We start from the raw sequence: 17,877 nt of genomic DNA on the forward strand, positions 1-17,877 counted from the left end.
CTCCCCTCCACTTCTCCCCTCTCCCCTTGCCATCCCCTTTCTTTTCCGGGTTTTATTTGGCAGGCACTTCAGAGAAGTGCCGGGAAGCGTGTGGAGCGAACTTACGTTGCTAAGCAACGGGCTCAACTCTTCCGCCTCCGCCTCTTCGGGCTGCCTGGCAGAGACAAACCAGCCGGGCTCAGCGTCCACGATCCCCCAGGGCGCCTCCATGCTGCTCACTGGCCGACTACCCAGTCCATCTACAAGCTACTACCCCAGCCCTCCCGTCGGGTAGTCGCGCCGAAGGCGGAGCTATGTCCCAGCCCTTCCGGGTTCCCGTACCTCACCAGGGCCGGGAAGAAAGGAGGAATCGACGTGATCTGATGACGCTCGCCCCTCGGCGGCGAACATTGATGGTGTCATCGAGGGCCCGCCCACCCGCCGGCGACCCATTTCCGAGCTGCACCAGAGCATGAGGTGAGGGTCTGGTCTTGGAGCCAGCTGCTGGGCGACGCAGAGAAATGAGATGGTGACGTTGGTGAGATGGCGGCCGCGGTGCCCTTGATAGTTCGAAGAGGCTGAGGGTATGGTGGCGGTACGGGTCCGCTCGGGGCTGCTCTCCGCCTCGCGCTCTCTGGGCGCGGAAACGTCACGAGGTCACCCACCATCTGGTGTGGAGCCTAGGTCTGAGTACGGCGGAGTGAGGAGTGTTTCATCTTTTCAAAAGCTTTCCGATAGAGCCTTTACCCACATTTTACATGCGGAAAGACGAGACTCACAATAAGTAATTTACCCAAGATCACACATCTGGTTAACTTCTAGACCCAATTTGAACCCTGACTGTGAACTTTGACAGTTGCTTTACAGGGTTCCCGGGCAGGGCCCTTTCTTCTGACAATTACTTCTTCGGTATTCCAGAAGGCAAAATTAATAACTGATACTGCTACTGGGATGTGCATATAACACTTAGCAAAGTTCTCGTCCTCAAAATACTGAACTGCTACTGGGATGTGCATATAACACTTAGCAAAGTTCTCGTTCTCAAAATACTGAACTGCTACTGGGATGTGCATATAACACTTAGCAAAGTTCTCGTCCTCAAAATACTGAAACCTCTAGTTATAGGCAGGACTTGTGGCAGTAAAACATCGAAGACATTGAGATAGATTAAGAGCGCAGGCGCTGGATTTTAATCCTCGCTCAGCCACTTACCAGCAACGAGACTTCGGGTCAATTTACCTACTTCTGAGCTTTAGTTTACTCGTATACAAGATGAGAATGTGATACCACACACCTCCCAAGATTTTCAATGTGCATAAAGCATTTAGTACAACATCTGACCCATTAAGCATCCATAAGAATATCCTTTTAAAAATTGACATTGGTAAAATCGTAAATATAGTGACCATTTCGTTTAGAGATGATCCTTTAACTTAAACTTCTAATTCCAAACATATTCTGTAGAAAATTATGGGTGGGGAGGTTTATTGACTATAGGGAGGGTGATGGATCACTAAGCCCTAGTCCTGGCAGCAGGTGGATTGAAGGTTCAAATCTTCCAGTCATCCTGTCCTAGAAAAGATAATATACTTCTCACATACCACTAAAAGTTTTAATTATCAGCATTTAGCAGGCTATTTAAAACAGTAGTGAATTTAAATTTTTATCCTCAAGACCTATTGTGAACATGTTAAGTTAGTTTGTAACTTTATGGTATTTCTTTTAATTAATACTTTTTTTAGGATCTTATGGAGGCCATTTGGATTCTCAAGAAGAATTCTCAAAGTGGAAAGCTGTAGAATAACTGAAGCAGAATCATTGAGTCCACTAGCTTGGGCATCACTGATACAGAAGCTTAGCAGAACACCTGGTATTTTCTTGTTGGCTCAAAGAAAAATATTCTCAACCATGCCTGAAATAGAAACGAATCAGAGAGACTCTGAATTGTTTTCACCCCCCTCTGAAGTTCGAGGAATGACAGAACTTGATAGAACAGCTTTTAAAAAGACAATCATCATCCCGGTGCTTAAAGTGAGGAAAGAAATAGTCAATAAATTGATGCGATCCCTTAAAAGGGCAGCACTGCAGCGCCCAGGCATAAAACGTGTGATTGAAGATCCAGAAGATGAAGAAAGTAGACTAATTATGTTGGATCCCTATAAAATGTTTACTGATGATTCCTTTGAGAAGGGAGAACTCAGTATTTTAAAGCAGCTGAATGTCAATCCACAGATATCTAAATATAACTTGGAACTAACTTATGAAAACTTTAAGTCAGAAGAAATCTTGAAAGCTGTGCTTCCTGAAGGTCAAGATGTGACTTCAGGGTTTAGCAGAGTTGGACATATTGCCCACCTGAACCTTCGAGATCATCAACTGCCTTACAAGCATTTAATTGGTAGGTGTGTCTTAGTAATATTCACATATTAGAAAGCAATTAGCAGGTTCTAATTTTTGTTAAAAAAAAAATTTTTTAATGCCGAATTACAGAATCAGGACATTTTATCAATTTAATTTTAAGCTGGACCTTAAGCTACATATTCTTTCTTTTGAGGGCCATTTTGGAATACTCTTCCCAGAGTCATAGCAATCTCTAAATATCAATTCAAGCTTTTGTGTACACAATACGTAAGCATAAACTTGAATCACTTGCTTTTGTAGAACTCTTTGGCAGTTATTATTTTGGTATACAGGACTTGTTAGTCCTTCAGGACTATGTTGAATGCTAGGTTTCATGAGTGTTTCATAGTCAGAAGGGCAAGACACTGTTTAGTCATGCTTTCATTGATTCAGTTAACTAAGCCTCTTCTGTATGTCAGGCACCATACTTTTTTAGTGTTCCTAGCCTTTTAGAAACACTGCTGTGTATCTCTTACCTCTGTAGCCCAAAGTTGAAGCGTGGGTCTTTTATGCTTTGGGATAAGAAAGAACTAGAAGACTAATCAAAATCGCACTTGTTCTTATATAAATATTTAATGTCCATGCATTCTCCAGATTAATTTTTTTTAATGTAGAGTAATTGTCAGAACTTCTGAGAATGATTTTCAGCTTTAAAATGTAGTGCTCAGTGTTTTGCATGGGTAGGATTTCAGAGCTATGCTATTATGCATTTCCTTTGTTTTTATTGATGAAAGGAGCTGATAATGCATAGTGATAACATAATAAATACTTAAGCAGATCCTTATAATTATGACCAGGTGCAAATGTCAAGTATAGGCTTTCCTATGAGTCATTGCCTATCCTAACTCAACATTCCTTTTAGCACTCTTATTTTATAAACTCTCTTTCATAAAGGGGCACTCATAGATTAAAAATGAAATATTTTCATACAGTGGTAATTCTAAAGCTATTACTATAGACCTTCAGAATATTTTTTTTATTTCATTCATTTCAAACTAACTTCTGTACCTTAAAAATTGGTTCTGATACCTGAAGCAGAACAAGATAAGAACAACTATTGACAAGAGTTTATTGACATTATCATATTCAAAATCAGGTATTTAACTATCAGAGAGAAATTGGACAAATTCTGGTTGTATTTAAGCATATTTGTATTATGGAGTACTTTATACTAACTTACAGATCAAGTTATCTTTCCTTATACAATGAGATAGTGTACAGACTCTTTTTTTTAATTTAATTTTATTTTTTTATATAGCAGGTTCTTAGTCATCCATGTTATACACATCAGTGTATACATGTCAATCCCAATCTCCCAATTGATACCACCACCACCACCACCCCCTGCTGCTTTCCCCCCTTGGTGTCCATACGTTTGTTCTCTACATCTGTGTCTCACTTTCTGCCCTGCAAAACGGTTCATCTGTACCATTTTTCTAGGTTCCACATATATGCATTAATATACGATATTTGTTTTTCTCTTTCTGACTTACTTCACTATGTATGACAGTCTCTAGGTCCATCGACGTCTCTACAAATGACCCAATTTCATTCCTTTTTATGACTGAGTAATATTCCATTGTATATATGTATCACACCTTCTTTATCCATTTGTCTGTCGATGGCCATATAGGTTGCTTCCATGACCTGGCTACTGTAAATAGTGCTGCAATGAACATTGGGGTGCATGTGTCTTTTTGAATTGTGGTTTTCTCTGGGTATATGCCCAGTAGTGGGATTGCTGGGTCATATGGTAATTCTATTTTCAGTTTTATATGGGACCTCCGTACTGTTCTCCATAGTGGCTGTATCAATTTACATTCCCACCAACAGTGCAAGAGGGTTCCCTTTTCTCCACACCCTCTCCAGTATTTGTTGTTTGTAGATTTTCTGATGATGCCCATTCTAACTGGTGTGAGGTGATACCTCATTGTTGATTTGCATTTCTCTAATAATTAGTGATGTTGAGCAGCTATTCATGTGCTTCTTGGCCATCTGTATGTCTTTGGAGAAATGTCTATTTAGGTCTTCTGCCCATTTTTGGATTGGGTTGTTTGTTTTTTTAATATTGAGCTGCATGAGCTGTTTATATATTTTGGAGATTAATCCTTTGTCCGTTGATTCGTTTGCAAATATTTTCTCCCATTCTGAGGGTTGTCTTTTCGTCTCGTTTATGGTTTCCTTTGCTGTGCAAAAGCTTTTAAATTTCATTAGGTCCCATTTGTTTATTTCTGTTTTTATTTCCATTACTCTAAGAGATGGATCAAAAAAGATCTTGCTGTGATTTATGTCAAAGAGTGTTCTTCCTATGTTTTCCTCTAAGAGTTTTATAGTGTCCGGTCTTACATTTAGGTCTCTAATCCATTTTGAGTTTATTTTTGTGTATGGTGTTAGGGAGTGTTCTAATTTCAATCTTCTACATGTAGCTGCCCAGTTTTCCCAGGACCACTTATTGAAGAGACTGTCTTTTCTCCATTGTATATCCTTGCCTCCCTTGTCATAGATTAGTCGACCATCGGTGCACGGGTTTATCTCTGGGCTTTCTATCTTGTTCCATTGATCTATATTTCTGTTTTTGTGCCAGTACCATATTGTCTTGATTACTGTAGCTTTGTAGTATAGTCTGAAGTCAGGGAGTCTGATTCCTCCAGCTCCTTTTTTTTCCCTCAAGACTGCTTTGGCTATTTGGGGTCTTTTGTGTTTCCATACAAATTGTAAAATTTCTTGTTCTAGTTCTGTAAAAAATGCCATTGGTAATTTGATAGGGAATGCATTGAACCTGTAGATTGCTTTGGGTAGTATAGTCATTTTCACAATATTGATTCTTCCAATCCAAGAACATTGTATATCTCTCCATCTGTTGGTATCATCTTTAATTTCTTTCAGCAGTGTCTTATAGTTTTCTACATACAGGTCTTTTGTCTCCCTAGGTAGGTTTATTCCCAAGTATTTTATTATTTTTGTTGCAGTGGTAAATGGGAGTGTTTCCTTAATTTCTCTTTCAGATTTTTCATCATTAGTATATAGGAATGCCAGAGATTTCTGTGCATTAATTTTGTATCCTGCAACTTTACCAAATTCATTGATTAGCTCTAGTAGCTTTCTGGTGGCATCTTTAGGATTCTCTGTGTATAGTATCATGTCATCTGCAAACAGTGACAGTTTTACTTCTTCTTTTCCAATTTGTATTCCTTTTATTTCTTTTTCTCCTCTGATTGCTGTGGCTAAGACTTCCAAAACTATGTTGAATAATAGTGGTGAGAGTGGACATCCTTGTCTTGTTCCTGATCTCAGAGGAAATGCTTTCAGTTTTTCACCATTGAGAATGATGTTTGCTGTGGGTTTGTCATATATGGCCTTTATTATGTTGAGGTAGGTTCCCTATATGCCCACTTTCTGAAGAGTTTATCATAAATGGGTGTTGAATTTTGTCAAAAGCTTTTCCTGCATCTATTGAGATGATCATATGGTTTTTATTCTTCAATTTGTTAATGTAGTGTATCACACCGATTGATTTGCGTATATTGAAGAATCCTTGCATCCCTGGGATAAATCCCACTTGATTGTGGTGTATGATCCTTTTAATGTGTTGTTGGATTCTGTTTGCTCGTATTTTGTTGAGGATTTTTGCATCTATATTCATCAGTGATGTTGGTCTGTAATTTTCTTTTTTTGTAGTATCTTTGTCTGGTTTTATTATCAGGGTGATGGTGACCTCATAGAATGAGTTTGGGAGTGTTCCTTCCTCTGTAATTTTTTGGAAGAGTTTGAGAAGGATGGGTGTTAGCTGTTCTCTAAATGTTTGATAGAATTCACCTGTGAAGCCATCTGGTCCTGGACTTTTGTTTGTTGGAAGATTTTTAATCACAGTTTCAATTTCATTACTTGTGATTGGTCTGTTCATATTTTCTATTTCTTCCTGGTTCAGTCTTGGAAGGTTATACCTTTCTAAGAATTTGTCCATTTCTTTGAGGTTGTCCATTTTATTGGCTAGAGTTGCTTGTAGTAGTCTCTTAGGATGCTTTGTATTTCTGCAGTGTCTGTTGTAACTGCTCCTTTTTCATTTCTAATTTTACTGATTTGAGTCCTCTCCCTCTTTTTCTTGATGAGTCTGGCTAATGGTTTATCAATTTTGTTTATCTTCTCAAAGGATCAGCTTTTAGTTTTATTCATCTTTGCTATTGTTTTCTTTGTTTCTATTTCATTTATTTCTACTCTGATCTTTATGATTTCTTTCCTTCTGCTAACTTTGGGTTTTGTTTGTTCTTTGTCTAGTTCCTTTAGGTGTAAGGTTAGATTGTTTATTTGAGATTTTTCTAATTTCTTGAGGTAGGCTTGTATAGCTATAAAGTTCCCTCTTAGAACTGCTTTTGCTGCATCCCATAGGTTTTGGATCATCATGTTTTCATTGTCATTTGTCTCTAGTTATTTTTTGATTTCCTCTTTGATTTCTTCAGTGATCTCTTGGTTATTTAGTAACGTATTTTTAGCCTCCATGTGTTTGTGTTTTTTACGTTTTTTCCCTGTAATTCATTTCTAATCTCATAGCGTTGTGGTCAGAAAAGATACTTGATATGATTTAAATTTTCTTAAATTTACTAAGGCTTCATTTGTGAACCAAGATGTGATCTATCCTGGAGAATGTTCCGTGTGCACTTGAGAAGAAAGTGTAATGTGCTGTTTTTGGATGGAATGTCCTATAAATATCGATTAAATCTATGTGGTCTGTTGTGTCATTAAAGCTTATGTTTCCTTATTAATTTTCTGTTTGGAAGATCTGTCCAATGGTGTAAGTGAGGTGTTAAAGTCTCCCACTATTATTGTGTTACTGTCGATTTCCTGTTTTATAACTGTTAGCAGTTGCCTTATGTATTGAGGTGCTCCTATGTTGGGTGCATATATATTTATAATTATTATATTTTCTTCTTGGATTGATCCCTTGATCATTATGTAGTGTCCTTCCTTGTCTCTTGTAACATTCTTTATTTTAAAGTCTATTATATCTGATATGAGTATTGCTACTCCAGCTTTCTTTTGATTTCCATTTGCATGGAATATCTTTTTCCATTCCCGCACTTTCAGTCTGTATGTTTCCCTAGGTCTGAAGTGGGTCTCTTTTAGATAGCATATATATGAGCCTTGTTTTTGTATCCATTTAGCAAGCCTGTGTCTTTTGTTTGGAGCATTTAATCCATTCAGCTTTAAGGTAATTATCGATATGTATGTTCCTATGACCATTTTCTTAATTGTTTTGGGTTTTTGCAGGTCCTTTTTTTCTCTTGTGTTTCCCACTTAGAGAAGTTCCTTTAGCATTTGTTGTAGAGCTGGTCTGGTGGTGCTGAATTCTCTTAGCTTTTGCTTGTCTGTAAAGCTTTTGATTTCTCCATCGAATCTGAATGAGATCCTTGCCGGGTTGAGTAATCTTGGTTGTAGGTTCTTCCCTTTCGTCACTTTAAGTATATCATGCCACTCCCTTCTGGCTTGTGGAGTTTCTGCTGAGAAATCAGCTGTTAACCTTATGGGAGTTCCCTTGTATGTTATTTGTCATTTTCCCCTTGCTGCTCTCAATAATTTTTGTCTTTAATTTTTGCCAATTTGATTACTGTGTGTCTCGGTGTGTTTCTCCTTGAGTTTATCGTGTATGGGACTCTCTGCACTTCCTGGACTTGGGTGGCTATTTCCTTTCCCATGTTAGGGAAGTTTTCAACTATAATCTCTTCAAGTATTTTCTCGGGTCCTTTCTCTCTCTCTTCTCCTTCTGGGACCCCTATAATGCAAATGTTGTTGCATTTAATGTTGTCCCAGAGGTCTCTTAGGCTGTCTTCATTTCTTTTCATTCTTTTTTCTTTATTCTATTCCGCAGCAGTGAATTCCACCATTCTGTCTTCCAGGTGACTTATCCATTCTTGTGCCTCATTTATTCTGCCTCATTTATTGATTCCTTCTAGTGTAGTTTTCGTTTCAGTTATTGTATTGTTTATCTCTGTTTGTTTGTTCTTTAATTCATCTAGGTCTTTGTTAAACATGTCTTGCTTCTTCTCGATCTTTGCCTCCATTCTTTTTCCGAGGTCCTGGATCATCTTCACTATCATTATTCTGACTTCTTTTTCTGGAAGGTTGCCTATCTCCACTTCATTTGGTTGTTTTTCTGGGGTCTTATCTTGTTCCTTCATCTGGTACATAGCCCTCTGCCTTTTCATCTTGTCTATCTTTCTGTGAATGTGGTTTTTGTTCCACAGGCTGCAGGATTGTAGTTCTTCTTGCTTCTGTTGTCTGTCCTCTGGTGGATGAGGCTATCTAAGAGGCTTGTGCAAGTTTCCTGATGGGCGGGACTTGTCGTGGGTAGAGCTGGCTGTTGCTCTGGTGGGCAGAGCTCAGTAAAACTTTAATCCACTTGACTGCTGATGGGTGGTGCTGGTTTCCCTCCCTGTTGGTTGTGTGGCCTGAGGTGACCCAACACTGGAGCCTACCCGGGCTCTAATGGCATACTTTGGGAGGGCTCATGCCAAGGAGTACTTCCGAGAACTTCTGTTGCCAGTGTCCTTGTCCCCACTGTAAGCCACAGCCCTCCCCCCCGCCTCTGCAGGAGACCCTCCAACACTAGCTGGTAGGTCTGGTTCAGTCTCCTGTGGGGTCACTGCTCCTTCCCCTGGGTCCCGATGCACACACTACTTTGTGTGTGCCCTCCAAGAGTGGAGTCTCTCTTTCCCCCAGTCCTGTCGAAGTCCTGCAATGAAATCCCACTAGCCTTCAAAGTCTGATTCTCTAGGAATTCCTCCTCCTGTTGCCAGACCCCCAGTTGCGGAAGCCTGCCATGGGGCTCAGAACCTTCACTCCAGTGGTTGGACTTCTGTGGTATAAGTGTTCTCTAGTTTGTGAGTCACCCACCCAGGAGTTATGGGATTTGATTTTATTGTGATTGCACCCCTGCCACCATCTCGTTGTGGCTTCTCCTTTGTCTTTGGATGTGGGGTGTCATTTTTGGTGAGTTCTAGTGTCTTTCTGTCAATGATTGTTCAGCAGTTATTTGTGATTCCAGTGTTCTCACAAGAGGGAGTGAGAGCACGTCCTTCTATTCTGCCATCTTGAACCAATCAGTGTATAGATTCTTATAAATTTTTAAAGTGCTGACAAAAATGTAGACTTTGATTATAGGGCATCAGTATACCATTGCTGGTGTACTTTATCCTTGTAGCCTTTTCTGCTCTGGCAAATATTTGACATGAACAATTTAAGTAAATGGACATTTTATTTAGATAAAACTCGAAAGAATCTATGTTTCTTTTATTTGAAAACATTATTTTGCTGGTATGTGTTTCCAAAGTGGAAGTATCTGTTTCAAATACACAATCAAGCAAACATTTGGTTTGAGGCCAATGAGGACAGGCTCGTGTTTTCTGGGACCATTTGTTCCCAAAGTCCTTACATCTCTTCCTTCTGTTTTTTAACCAGTTCCCTATGGTCTACCTGTTTGCTTACTGCTGTATTGATACATTTGAGAAGACTAAGTAAAAGACATGGAAAAATATTAGGTAGAACAAAACTCCTCAAAAATTTTTTTTTATAAATGTACCCACACATTTTTTGTGTGTGTTTGCATTGGGGGCTGTCAGACATTAACTTTAGTAATCTGTTGAATTTTTAGAATTGCATGCCTCTTTACACATACTAGATGCAGGTTTTGTCTATAAACCAAAAGAAAATATAGTTCACATCAATTTCATACTTGCAGTTTTAGCTTTTATTTTGCAACCAAATGGCAATATTTATTATGAATTCTCTGCTTTTAGGCCAAGTTATGATTGACAAAAATCCAGGAATCACCTCAGTGGTAAATAAAATTAATAACATTGATAATACCTACCGAAATTTCCAAATGGAAGTGCTATCTGGAGAGGAGAATATGATGACCAAGGTATGGAGTATTTTATTGTCTCCTAATATAGTGTATATCAAGATTAATGTTTGAAATCAGAATAGATAACAAAGATTAAGAATATATAATAAATACCCAGTATTAATGAATATGTGAGAATGTGAGCATTTACATATACTATTGATGGGAGTGCAAATTTGATACAGTCAGGAAGAGTATATGGTAATATATTGCAGTTTTGAATAGATACATCCTTTGACCTAGCATTCCATTTATAGGAAGTTATCTCAAGGATATAATTGGACAAAACTGTAATGATGTACGTACTAGGTTCTGCATCATTTTTTTTTTTTCCTTTTTTGGTTGCGCCGCGTGGCATGTGGGATCTTAGTTCCCCGACCAGGGATCAAACCCCCACCCCCTGTAGTGGAAGCATGGAGTGTTAACCACTGGACCACCAGGGAAGTCCCTGCATCATTTTTATAATAGTAAATAAAACAAACAAACAAATGGAAACAACCTAAATGTCATCAGTAGATAATTGATTACATTTTGGTATAACAATACAATGGAATACTCCATCATTAAAGATTATTTATATTTAGCTCCATACTTAAAATAAATTGTCCACTGACACGTTAAGTGACAAAAAATAAGTTGTAGAATAGTATATATAACATAGTTACATTTTAACTATGATAATTTTAAGTATGTAAATATGCATATACACCAGAACATTAACAGTGAGCATATTTTTATTTGGTATAGTTACTGGTGACCTTTGTTATCGTCTGTATACTTTTCTACTGAGCACATATTTCTTTTATAAGAAAAACAAAACAAATCTATTTCAAAGAAAAAATAATTTAAAATATGTAGGAACAGATTCCTGGTATAAACCACTTTCTTATTTTCCACCCCCCAAATCCTCTGGAGTGTTGGATATAATAAACCTTTTTTAGCCCCTTAGATAATTACATGTTAACATTATATGAAACTTTGTACCCAAGCTAAGAAATAGGTTAAACTCTCTCCATAATTTTAATAACAAAAGCCATTCTTAAAGTGTTAGTCATATCTTTCAAACAGGACTTTATAAAACTCAGGAGAGAACTTAGGCAAAATAATTTTAAGATTCTGGGCCAGTATTTCTCCAGAATTTAATAGTGTCAGGATATTAAAATACCATTTACTACACACTTATTTTAGGTCCTGAGGTAAATGCTTTAAATATAACAAATCCTAAGAGACCCACAAGATAATGGTTGTTGTTATTCATATTCTCTTTATGCAGATGAAATAACTAGGAATGACTGAGTGTTTGGAGCAAGGCTTCTGACTCGAGTCCATGCATGGTCTTTCCTTGTATACCAAACCTCCACTGCCTACTACTTGTGTATAATGTATGAGGTCTGTTATGGCAAGCAAGATTTGAATACGAATCCTTTGGTAATAACAGTGCTTACCTCAGCCTACATGAAGACCTACTAAACTTTAGGCATACCCTGATTGAACATTGTGCATGTTCTTTTCTTGGTACTGACCCTTAGGGTAACAGATAGTATCATTCTTCTCAGAAAGAACATCTAAAAGTTCTGAGAAACTTCTGTAATTTTATAAATGCCTTGTGATTGATTTCCTAAGTCAACTAAAGCTTGTTCTTAAGGACATACTTTATACCTAATATTTATACTGTCAAATAAATGTAAAAACTCAGTATAATTTCTTTGCTCCAAACAGAATCACATTTAAGTTTAACTTTAGGAGCTCATGCAACATTTAAGTAGTATGTGTGTATATTGTGAGGTAAAAAGATTCCTAAAGTGAATCTGCTGAAAGTCATGCTTAACTAAGGGAGCGAGATATCAAAGACAGCATGATAAAACCAGAGGGATACTTAGAATCTAATTTTTTAAGCTAGAACTGTGATTCACACTAAAGAGCTTAAAAGGGGAGTAGAAAGGAGATTTCAGAAAAAGCATCCCAAGACATATTTAAGCGTTCCAAGTTATATACCTAGGAAGACTTTTAGTTGGCAGAATCATAAAGAAACATTTCCAATACTGGAACCTTAATAATATGGCCAGAGCATCTGATGTGGTCAGGAAGAAAAAAATATGTACAAATTTGGAATTAAGGTCCATGAAGAGAGAATACAGAAGATATCTCTATCATATTTATAGAACTTAAGAACTTTCTGGCCTTTGATTCTTCATCTATTAAAATAAGGGGCTTAAGATGATGGGTGAGGTCACATTCTACAACTGTAATTTTAGTTTTGTTTTCTATTTTCTATCATGTTTATGATAATCCCCAAAGAAATGCTGCAAAGTCTTAATTTTGTTCAAGACTTTGCTTCACTGTATGTATTTAGTTTATCCACGAAAACTCAGATTTGGGAAAGGAGAAAGTAGGGGAATAATTTGTTCTATACGCTGGCTCTATTTATAGACATGAAACCTGCAAAGTCCAAGTAACTGTCTGAAAACACAGCAAAATACCTCCAAATTCAATGACACATGACACATCTATCATGACTCCCCCTGACAAACTGAAAACTAAGGAGGGAAGCTTGCTTGCTGTGTGGAAGTGCTGTCTGCAACTTAGCTACCCACCATGAAGATATGTGTAGTGTGTTGTTTCAAAGTATAGGTTTTTTTTTCTATCAGGTGACAGGAGAGAGTATAATTAAGCCAGTCAATTGGCCTATCTGAAAAATTCCTAGTGTGATTGGAGAACCACTTTATAGCCCTTTAGGATGAGATGGAGAACCACTTGGCTTTGAAGAGAGAACTTTTCTCATGAAAACTTCTAATGCAAGATATTAAGTGGCCTCAAGTATAGCATAAACACCAGAATTCTAATTAAAATGCCTTTAAATGCACTGCTTTTTTTGCTCTTAATAATACTAAATTTAAATGTATGTCTGTGAGTGCATCCATCCAATATCAGTGACTAGAACTTAAGACTAAGCGGTTTAACCAAAAGCATAATACCTTTTTCAGGTTCGAGAGAACAACTACACTTATGAATTTGATTTTTCAAAAGTCTATTGGAATCCTCGTCTCTCCACAGAACACAGCCGTATCACAGAACTTCTCAAACCTGGGGATGTCCTATTTGATGTTTTTGCTGGGGTTGGGCCCTTTGCCATTCCAGCAGCAAAGAAAAACTGCACTGTATTTGCTAATGATCTCAATCCTGAATCACATAAATGGTTACTACACAATTGTAAATTAAATAAAGTGGACCAAAAGGTGAAAGTCTTTAACTTGGACGGGAAAGACTTCCTCCAAGGACCAGTCAGAGAAGAATTAATGCAGCAGCTGGGACCACTGTCAAAAGAAAGAAAACACTCTGTGCACATTGTCATGAACTTGCCAGCAAAGGCTATTGAGTTTCTCAGTGCTTTCAAATCACTCTTAGATGGACAGCCATGCGGCAGTGAGCTTTTTCCCATTGTGCACTGTTACAGCTTTTCCAAAGATGCTAATCCTGCTAAGGATGTTCAGCAACGAGCTGGAACTGTGTTAGGCATCTCCTTGGAGGCATGCAGTTCAGTTCACCTAGTAAGAAATGTGGCCCCTAACAAGGAAATGTTATGCATCACTTTTCGGATTCCTGCTGCTATACTTTACAAGAACCAGACCCTAAATGGAGGTGAGCAATTTCTGGGAAATTAAATGTAAGCTGTAATACTTTTCATATAACTTTCTGGGGCTACATATATATTTTATATTATTTTTTAAACTTGGAAATAGGTTAAACTCATTCTAGTTAGATATTTCAGTTCAAGACCCCTTGCCATTCAATTGTGACTACTTTCTCACAATTTTACAAATTTTAGTATGATTTACTGTTCAGTCTAGTAGAAGTCTACTTCACTAAAATAATAAATCCGCAGGAATGTTACTATTTCATGTGTAAGTTAATTAGATTAAAAATCTTTAAAATGCCTGTATTATTTGCTTTTTAAAAGCAGATTACTTTTTAAAAGCAAATTACTTTTTAAAAGCAAATATGCTTTTTAAAAGTATTTTCAAATGTTAAGTATCTTACCTAATATAGGTTTTCTGGATTTGTTACAGACAATCATGAAGATCCACCTATTAAACGCCAGAGGACGGATAAAGACTCTTAGGAAGAAAAAACACAAATTGCTTCAGTCACTTAATTGGAAATATTTTCTCCAGCTCCCCACTAGACCTTTATGTAGTGAAATATCATTTGTATGATTTCTATATTTTAGCATTCAGTTACTTTAGTATTGAACCCTTATATTTTGCCCTAGCTGTCTTATAAATTGGGGATTATCAAATTAAAATTTAAATAAGTCTACTAAATAATTTTTATGTTATAATTATAATTTTATCATCAAATATATCTAATATTTTATTAGATAAATATATTTAAATATTATTGTCTTTCTCTTGGGAAAATAGTTTTTGAAGGTAGGATAATTGCGTGCTAACTAGGAAAGAACTAATCATTTTACAGTTATCCTTAGTTGAAGAGTGTAGCTAAGTTTTATATAAGTACTCCTACACTATTACTATAAAAGTACTAACAAATGAGATTATTTAGATCAGAGATAGGCAGACTCTGTCCAGCAGGCCAAATCTGGTCCACCACCTGTTGTTGTATGGCAAGTGACCCGAGAATGGTTCTTACATTTTTAAATGGTTGAAAAAGAATCAAAAGAATAATATTTTGTGACATGAAAATTATATGAAATTTGAATTTCAGTGTCCATAAATAAAGTTTTATTAGAACACACCATACTCATTTGTTTACATACTGGCTATGGCTGTCCTCATGGTATAACAGCAGAGTTGAGTAGTTGCAACACAGATGGGATATGATTCTCATCACTTCATACTGCTGCTCAGCACACTACAAATCACAGTGACACAGTTACAACTCAACAACATTTTGAGTGCCATGTGTATTGCCAAGCTATAACATTTTATTTTACGATTATCAGTATGTATCCCTCATTCCAAAATAAGAAAAGTGGCCATTCATGCTGTGCTTTTAAGGCACAGTAGAGTGTGAATTTTTTTGACATTGAATTAGGTGACAAAGCATCCATACCTGAGCTAAAGTACAATATACTTTGACATTTCTCAGAGAAGTACTCATCACAGTATTTCCAACTCACAGGCAAGCAACTGTCAGAAAAATTAGGTATTTAAACTGGAAATTCATGGCAGAATTTCTTCACAAAATGAAAGTGAGGCTACAACCAAAGTAAGTCTCCAAGTGACTCTTTTGTTAAGCCAAGCAAGGAAAACCATCTACTGTCGGTGAGTTAATTGTGTTTGAAAGCAGCAGTCTAAGAAATGTGTCTGGAGAAAGCAAACTTGTCTAGGACTGTTGGCCTTTTGGCAAGGACAGTTGCTCAGGGTTGAGAACATTGAGAGCACCGTCAGCAGTCAAAAAGGTAGTGAGTCCAAGTAGTTCTTTACTCTTGATGAGTTGATAGACATTACTAATACTGCTCAGTTCTTGTTTATTTGAGGCGTGAATTCTGACTTTGAAGTTACTGAAGAATTAGCCTCTATGAATACTCTGCACGCAACAACTACTGGTGAATACTTTCAAAGAAACTGAGAAAACTAATTCTGTAAAAACCTGAAGTAGAATCTGATGTGTTATAACTGATGACGGTTAAAAAGAAAAGTGTGAGGTAGAAAAAGCTCTAGTTGGAAAAATTTACAAAGCTTATGAAAATGCACCGTGTTTAAAACCTATAGTTATTCACTATATTATTCACCAGCAAGTACATTGCAACAAATATTTGAATCTGTCATGTGTTAGTGAACCAGTAATGTCAATGATAAACTTCATTTGCTTTCATGGACTTTAACCATCCTCAGAGTCCTTGAATTTTGTCAGAAATTGAAGCTGAATTTCTTCAGCTTAACCTAAGTTTTATTTGCTTAGCAATTGTAAGGTATGACTGCAATTTTTGGGGGTCATGGACAAGACTGAAATTTTTCTTAAGAAGAATCAACCTTAAACACTTCTAAAATACTGAGTGTCTTTGGAAATTAGTTTTTGCTAAAGACTTGATAATATTTCTCAAAGATATCAACCTACAGTTACAAGGCAAACATAACTTTAATGTGAAACATACTGCAGTAGTCTGAAATGACTACAACTGTACATTTCTCATGCTATCAAAAATTAAAACAAGAAACAAGATTTTCATTCTCATAAATTAGCAGTGGATATATTTTCTGAGTTCAGCATTCTTGGAACCTTGGTGCAAATGCAAAGGAAATTTCCATATTTCAAAATCCATTTAACTACAATTGAACTTCCATGTGATCTTCAATTGGAAGTGATTAATGTGTTATTGTAATGACATGCTAAAAGGCAAATACCAAGGGATTAAGAATCTCATAGTTTTACAAATGCCTTCCAAGTGATGTATATGTTCAGTTAAAATCACATATTCTAGAATTTGGCAGTATCTGTCTGAAAAGACGTTTTTAAAGATGAAATGTGTAAAATCTCATTACATATAACCATCAACATGTGATCAATTAAAATTCATTTTGATGATACGAACACTTAGAACCCCAATCAAAGGAAATGTAATTCTCCAAAAAGCCCTACAAAAAATGTACTCAATTGTATTTTGAAGTCTGTTAATTTAAAAAATTGTGCCAATTTATTGTATCTCTTGTATCTACATAATGGCCTCAGTTTTGTCTCTTGGCCCACAAAGCCTAAAATATTTACTCTCTGGTCCTACAGAAAAAGTTTGAGGACCCCTAATCTAAGTCATTAATTACAAACTCAAATGCCTTCAGAGCTAGGTAATATAAATAGATGACGGCAATAAATGGTAAGAAGTATAGGGAAGTAATGACTTGGAGCTTTTATTCCTTATCGAAAGACACCTAAAATGGTTTTGGAGTTCAACCCAACCTATCCTATGCAAAACCTTGAGGGCTAATTCAGCCAGGGATTGCCAGTTTGGGACTTCTAATTTTCTTCCTCTCCCTCCCCTCCAAGTGTATGTAGGGCAAGGGTCAGCAAACTTTCTGTAAAGGGCCATTTAATGTTTTAGGCTTTCTAAGCTATAAGGTCTCTGCTGCCTCTCAACTGCCATAGTAGTCCAAAAGCAGCCATAGACAATACATAAACACATATTCCAAAAAAAAAAAAAAAAAAACTATGAACACTGAAATTTTAATTTCATATGCTTTTCACATGTTAAAAAGTATATTATTCTTTTGGCTTTTTCCAACCTTAAAAATATACAGACACCAACCTTAACTCATGGCGCATACAAAAAAAGGAAGCCCCTGGATTTCGCCAGAGGTCTACAGTTTGCCTTCTCCCGATCTAGGTGAAGATAATTAATTTGCAAGTAGGCATAAGAACTTTTTTCCTAGTACTATATTGATACATCCATATGCTAGGCTATAAATATTAAGTGTGGGTGCAAATGATGTTCTTATTCATATGTAAAGTGGTAAGATCCATTTAGTCACCCCTTAATTAGAAAAAATATGCAGTATATAATTGTAAAGAAAACAGAATTCCTGGGGCTTCCCTGGTGGCGCAGTGGTTGAGAGTCCGCCTGCCGATGCTGGGGACACGGGTTC

At 36.9% G+C, this 17,877-nt stretch overlaps 2 protein-coding genes across 6 annotated transcripts in view; one reads left to right on the forward strand and one right to left on the reverse strand.

The window, feature by feature from the left end:
• Nucleotides 1-535, reverse strand: part of SLC38A6 (solute carrier family 38 member 6) — a 211,651-nt gene extending 211,116 nt beyond the window's left edge. For 2 of the 3 annotated variants that reach the window (XM_060141834.1, XM_060141824.1), the window contains exon 1: nt 322-535. In XM_060141834.1, coding sequence (XP_059997817.1) covers nt 322-453 — 132 coding nt within the window. In that variant the 5' untranslated portion in view covers nt 454-535. Of the gene's footprint in view, nt 1-105 lie in introns of all 3 variants that reach the window. The other variant, XM_060141832.1, reaches the window with a different exon arrangement.
• TRMT5 (tRNA methyltransferase 5) lies at nt 148-15,031 on the forward strand. Of its 3 annotated transcripts, none has more exons than XM_060141819.1 (5): nt 148-517; nt 1,722-2,377; nt 10,170-10,294; nt 13,261-13,915; nt 14,344-15,031. In XM_060141819.1, exons 2-5 carry the CDS (start codon nt 1,888-1,890, stop codon nt 14,394-14,396), a joined length of 1,323 nt encoding a protein of 440 aa, XP_059997802.1. In that variant the 5' UTR covers nt 148-517; nt 1,722-1,887; the 3' UTR covers nt 14,397-15,031. The 3 variants fall into 3 exon arrangements, with proteins under 3 accessions (XP_059997802.1, XP_059997793.1, XP_059997804.1); XM_060141810.1 differs by having other exon boundaries at nt 148-456; XM_060141821.1 differs by lacking the exon at nt 148-517 and adding an exon at nt 523-563.
• Nucleotides 15,032-17,877: the final 2,846 nt, after the last annotated feature.

This window comes from Lagenorhynchus albirostris, chromosome 1 (assembly GCF_949774975.1).
Source record: "Lagenorhynchus albirostris chromosome 1, mLagAlb1.1, whole genome shotgun sequence".
Classification (NCBI taxonomy): Eukaryota; Metazoa; Chordata; class Mammalia; order Artiodactyla; family Delphinidae; genus Lagenorhynchus; species Lagenorhynchus albirostris.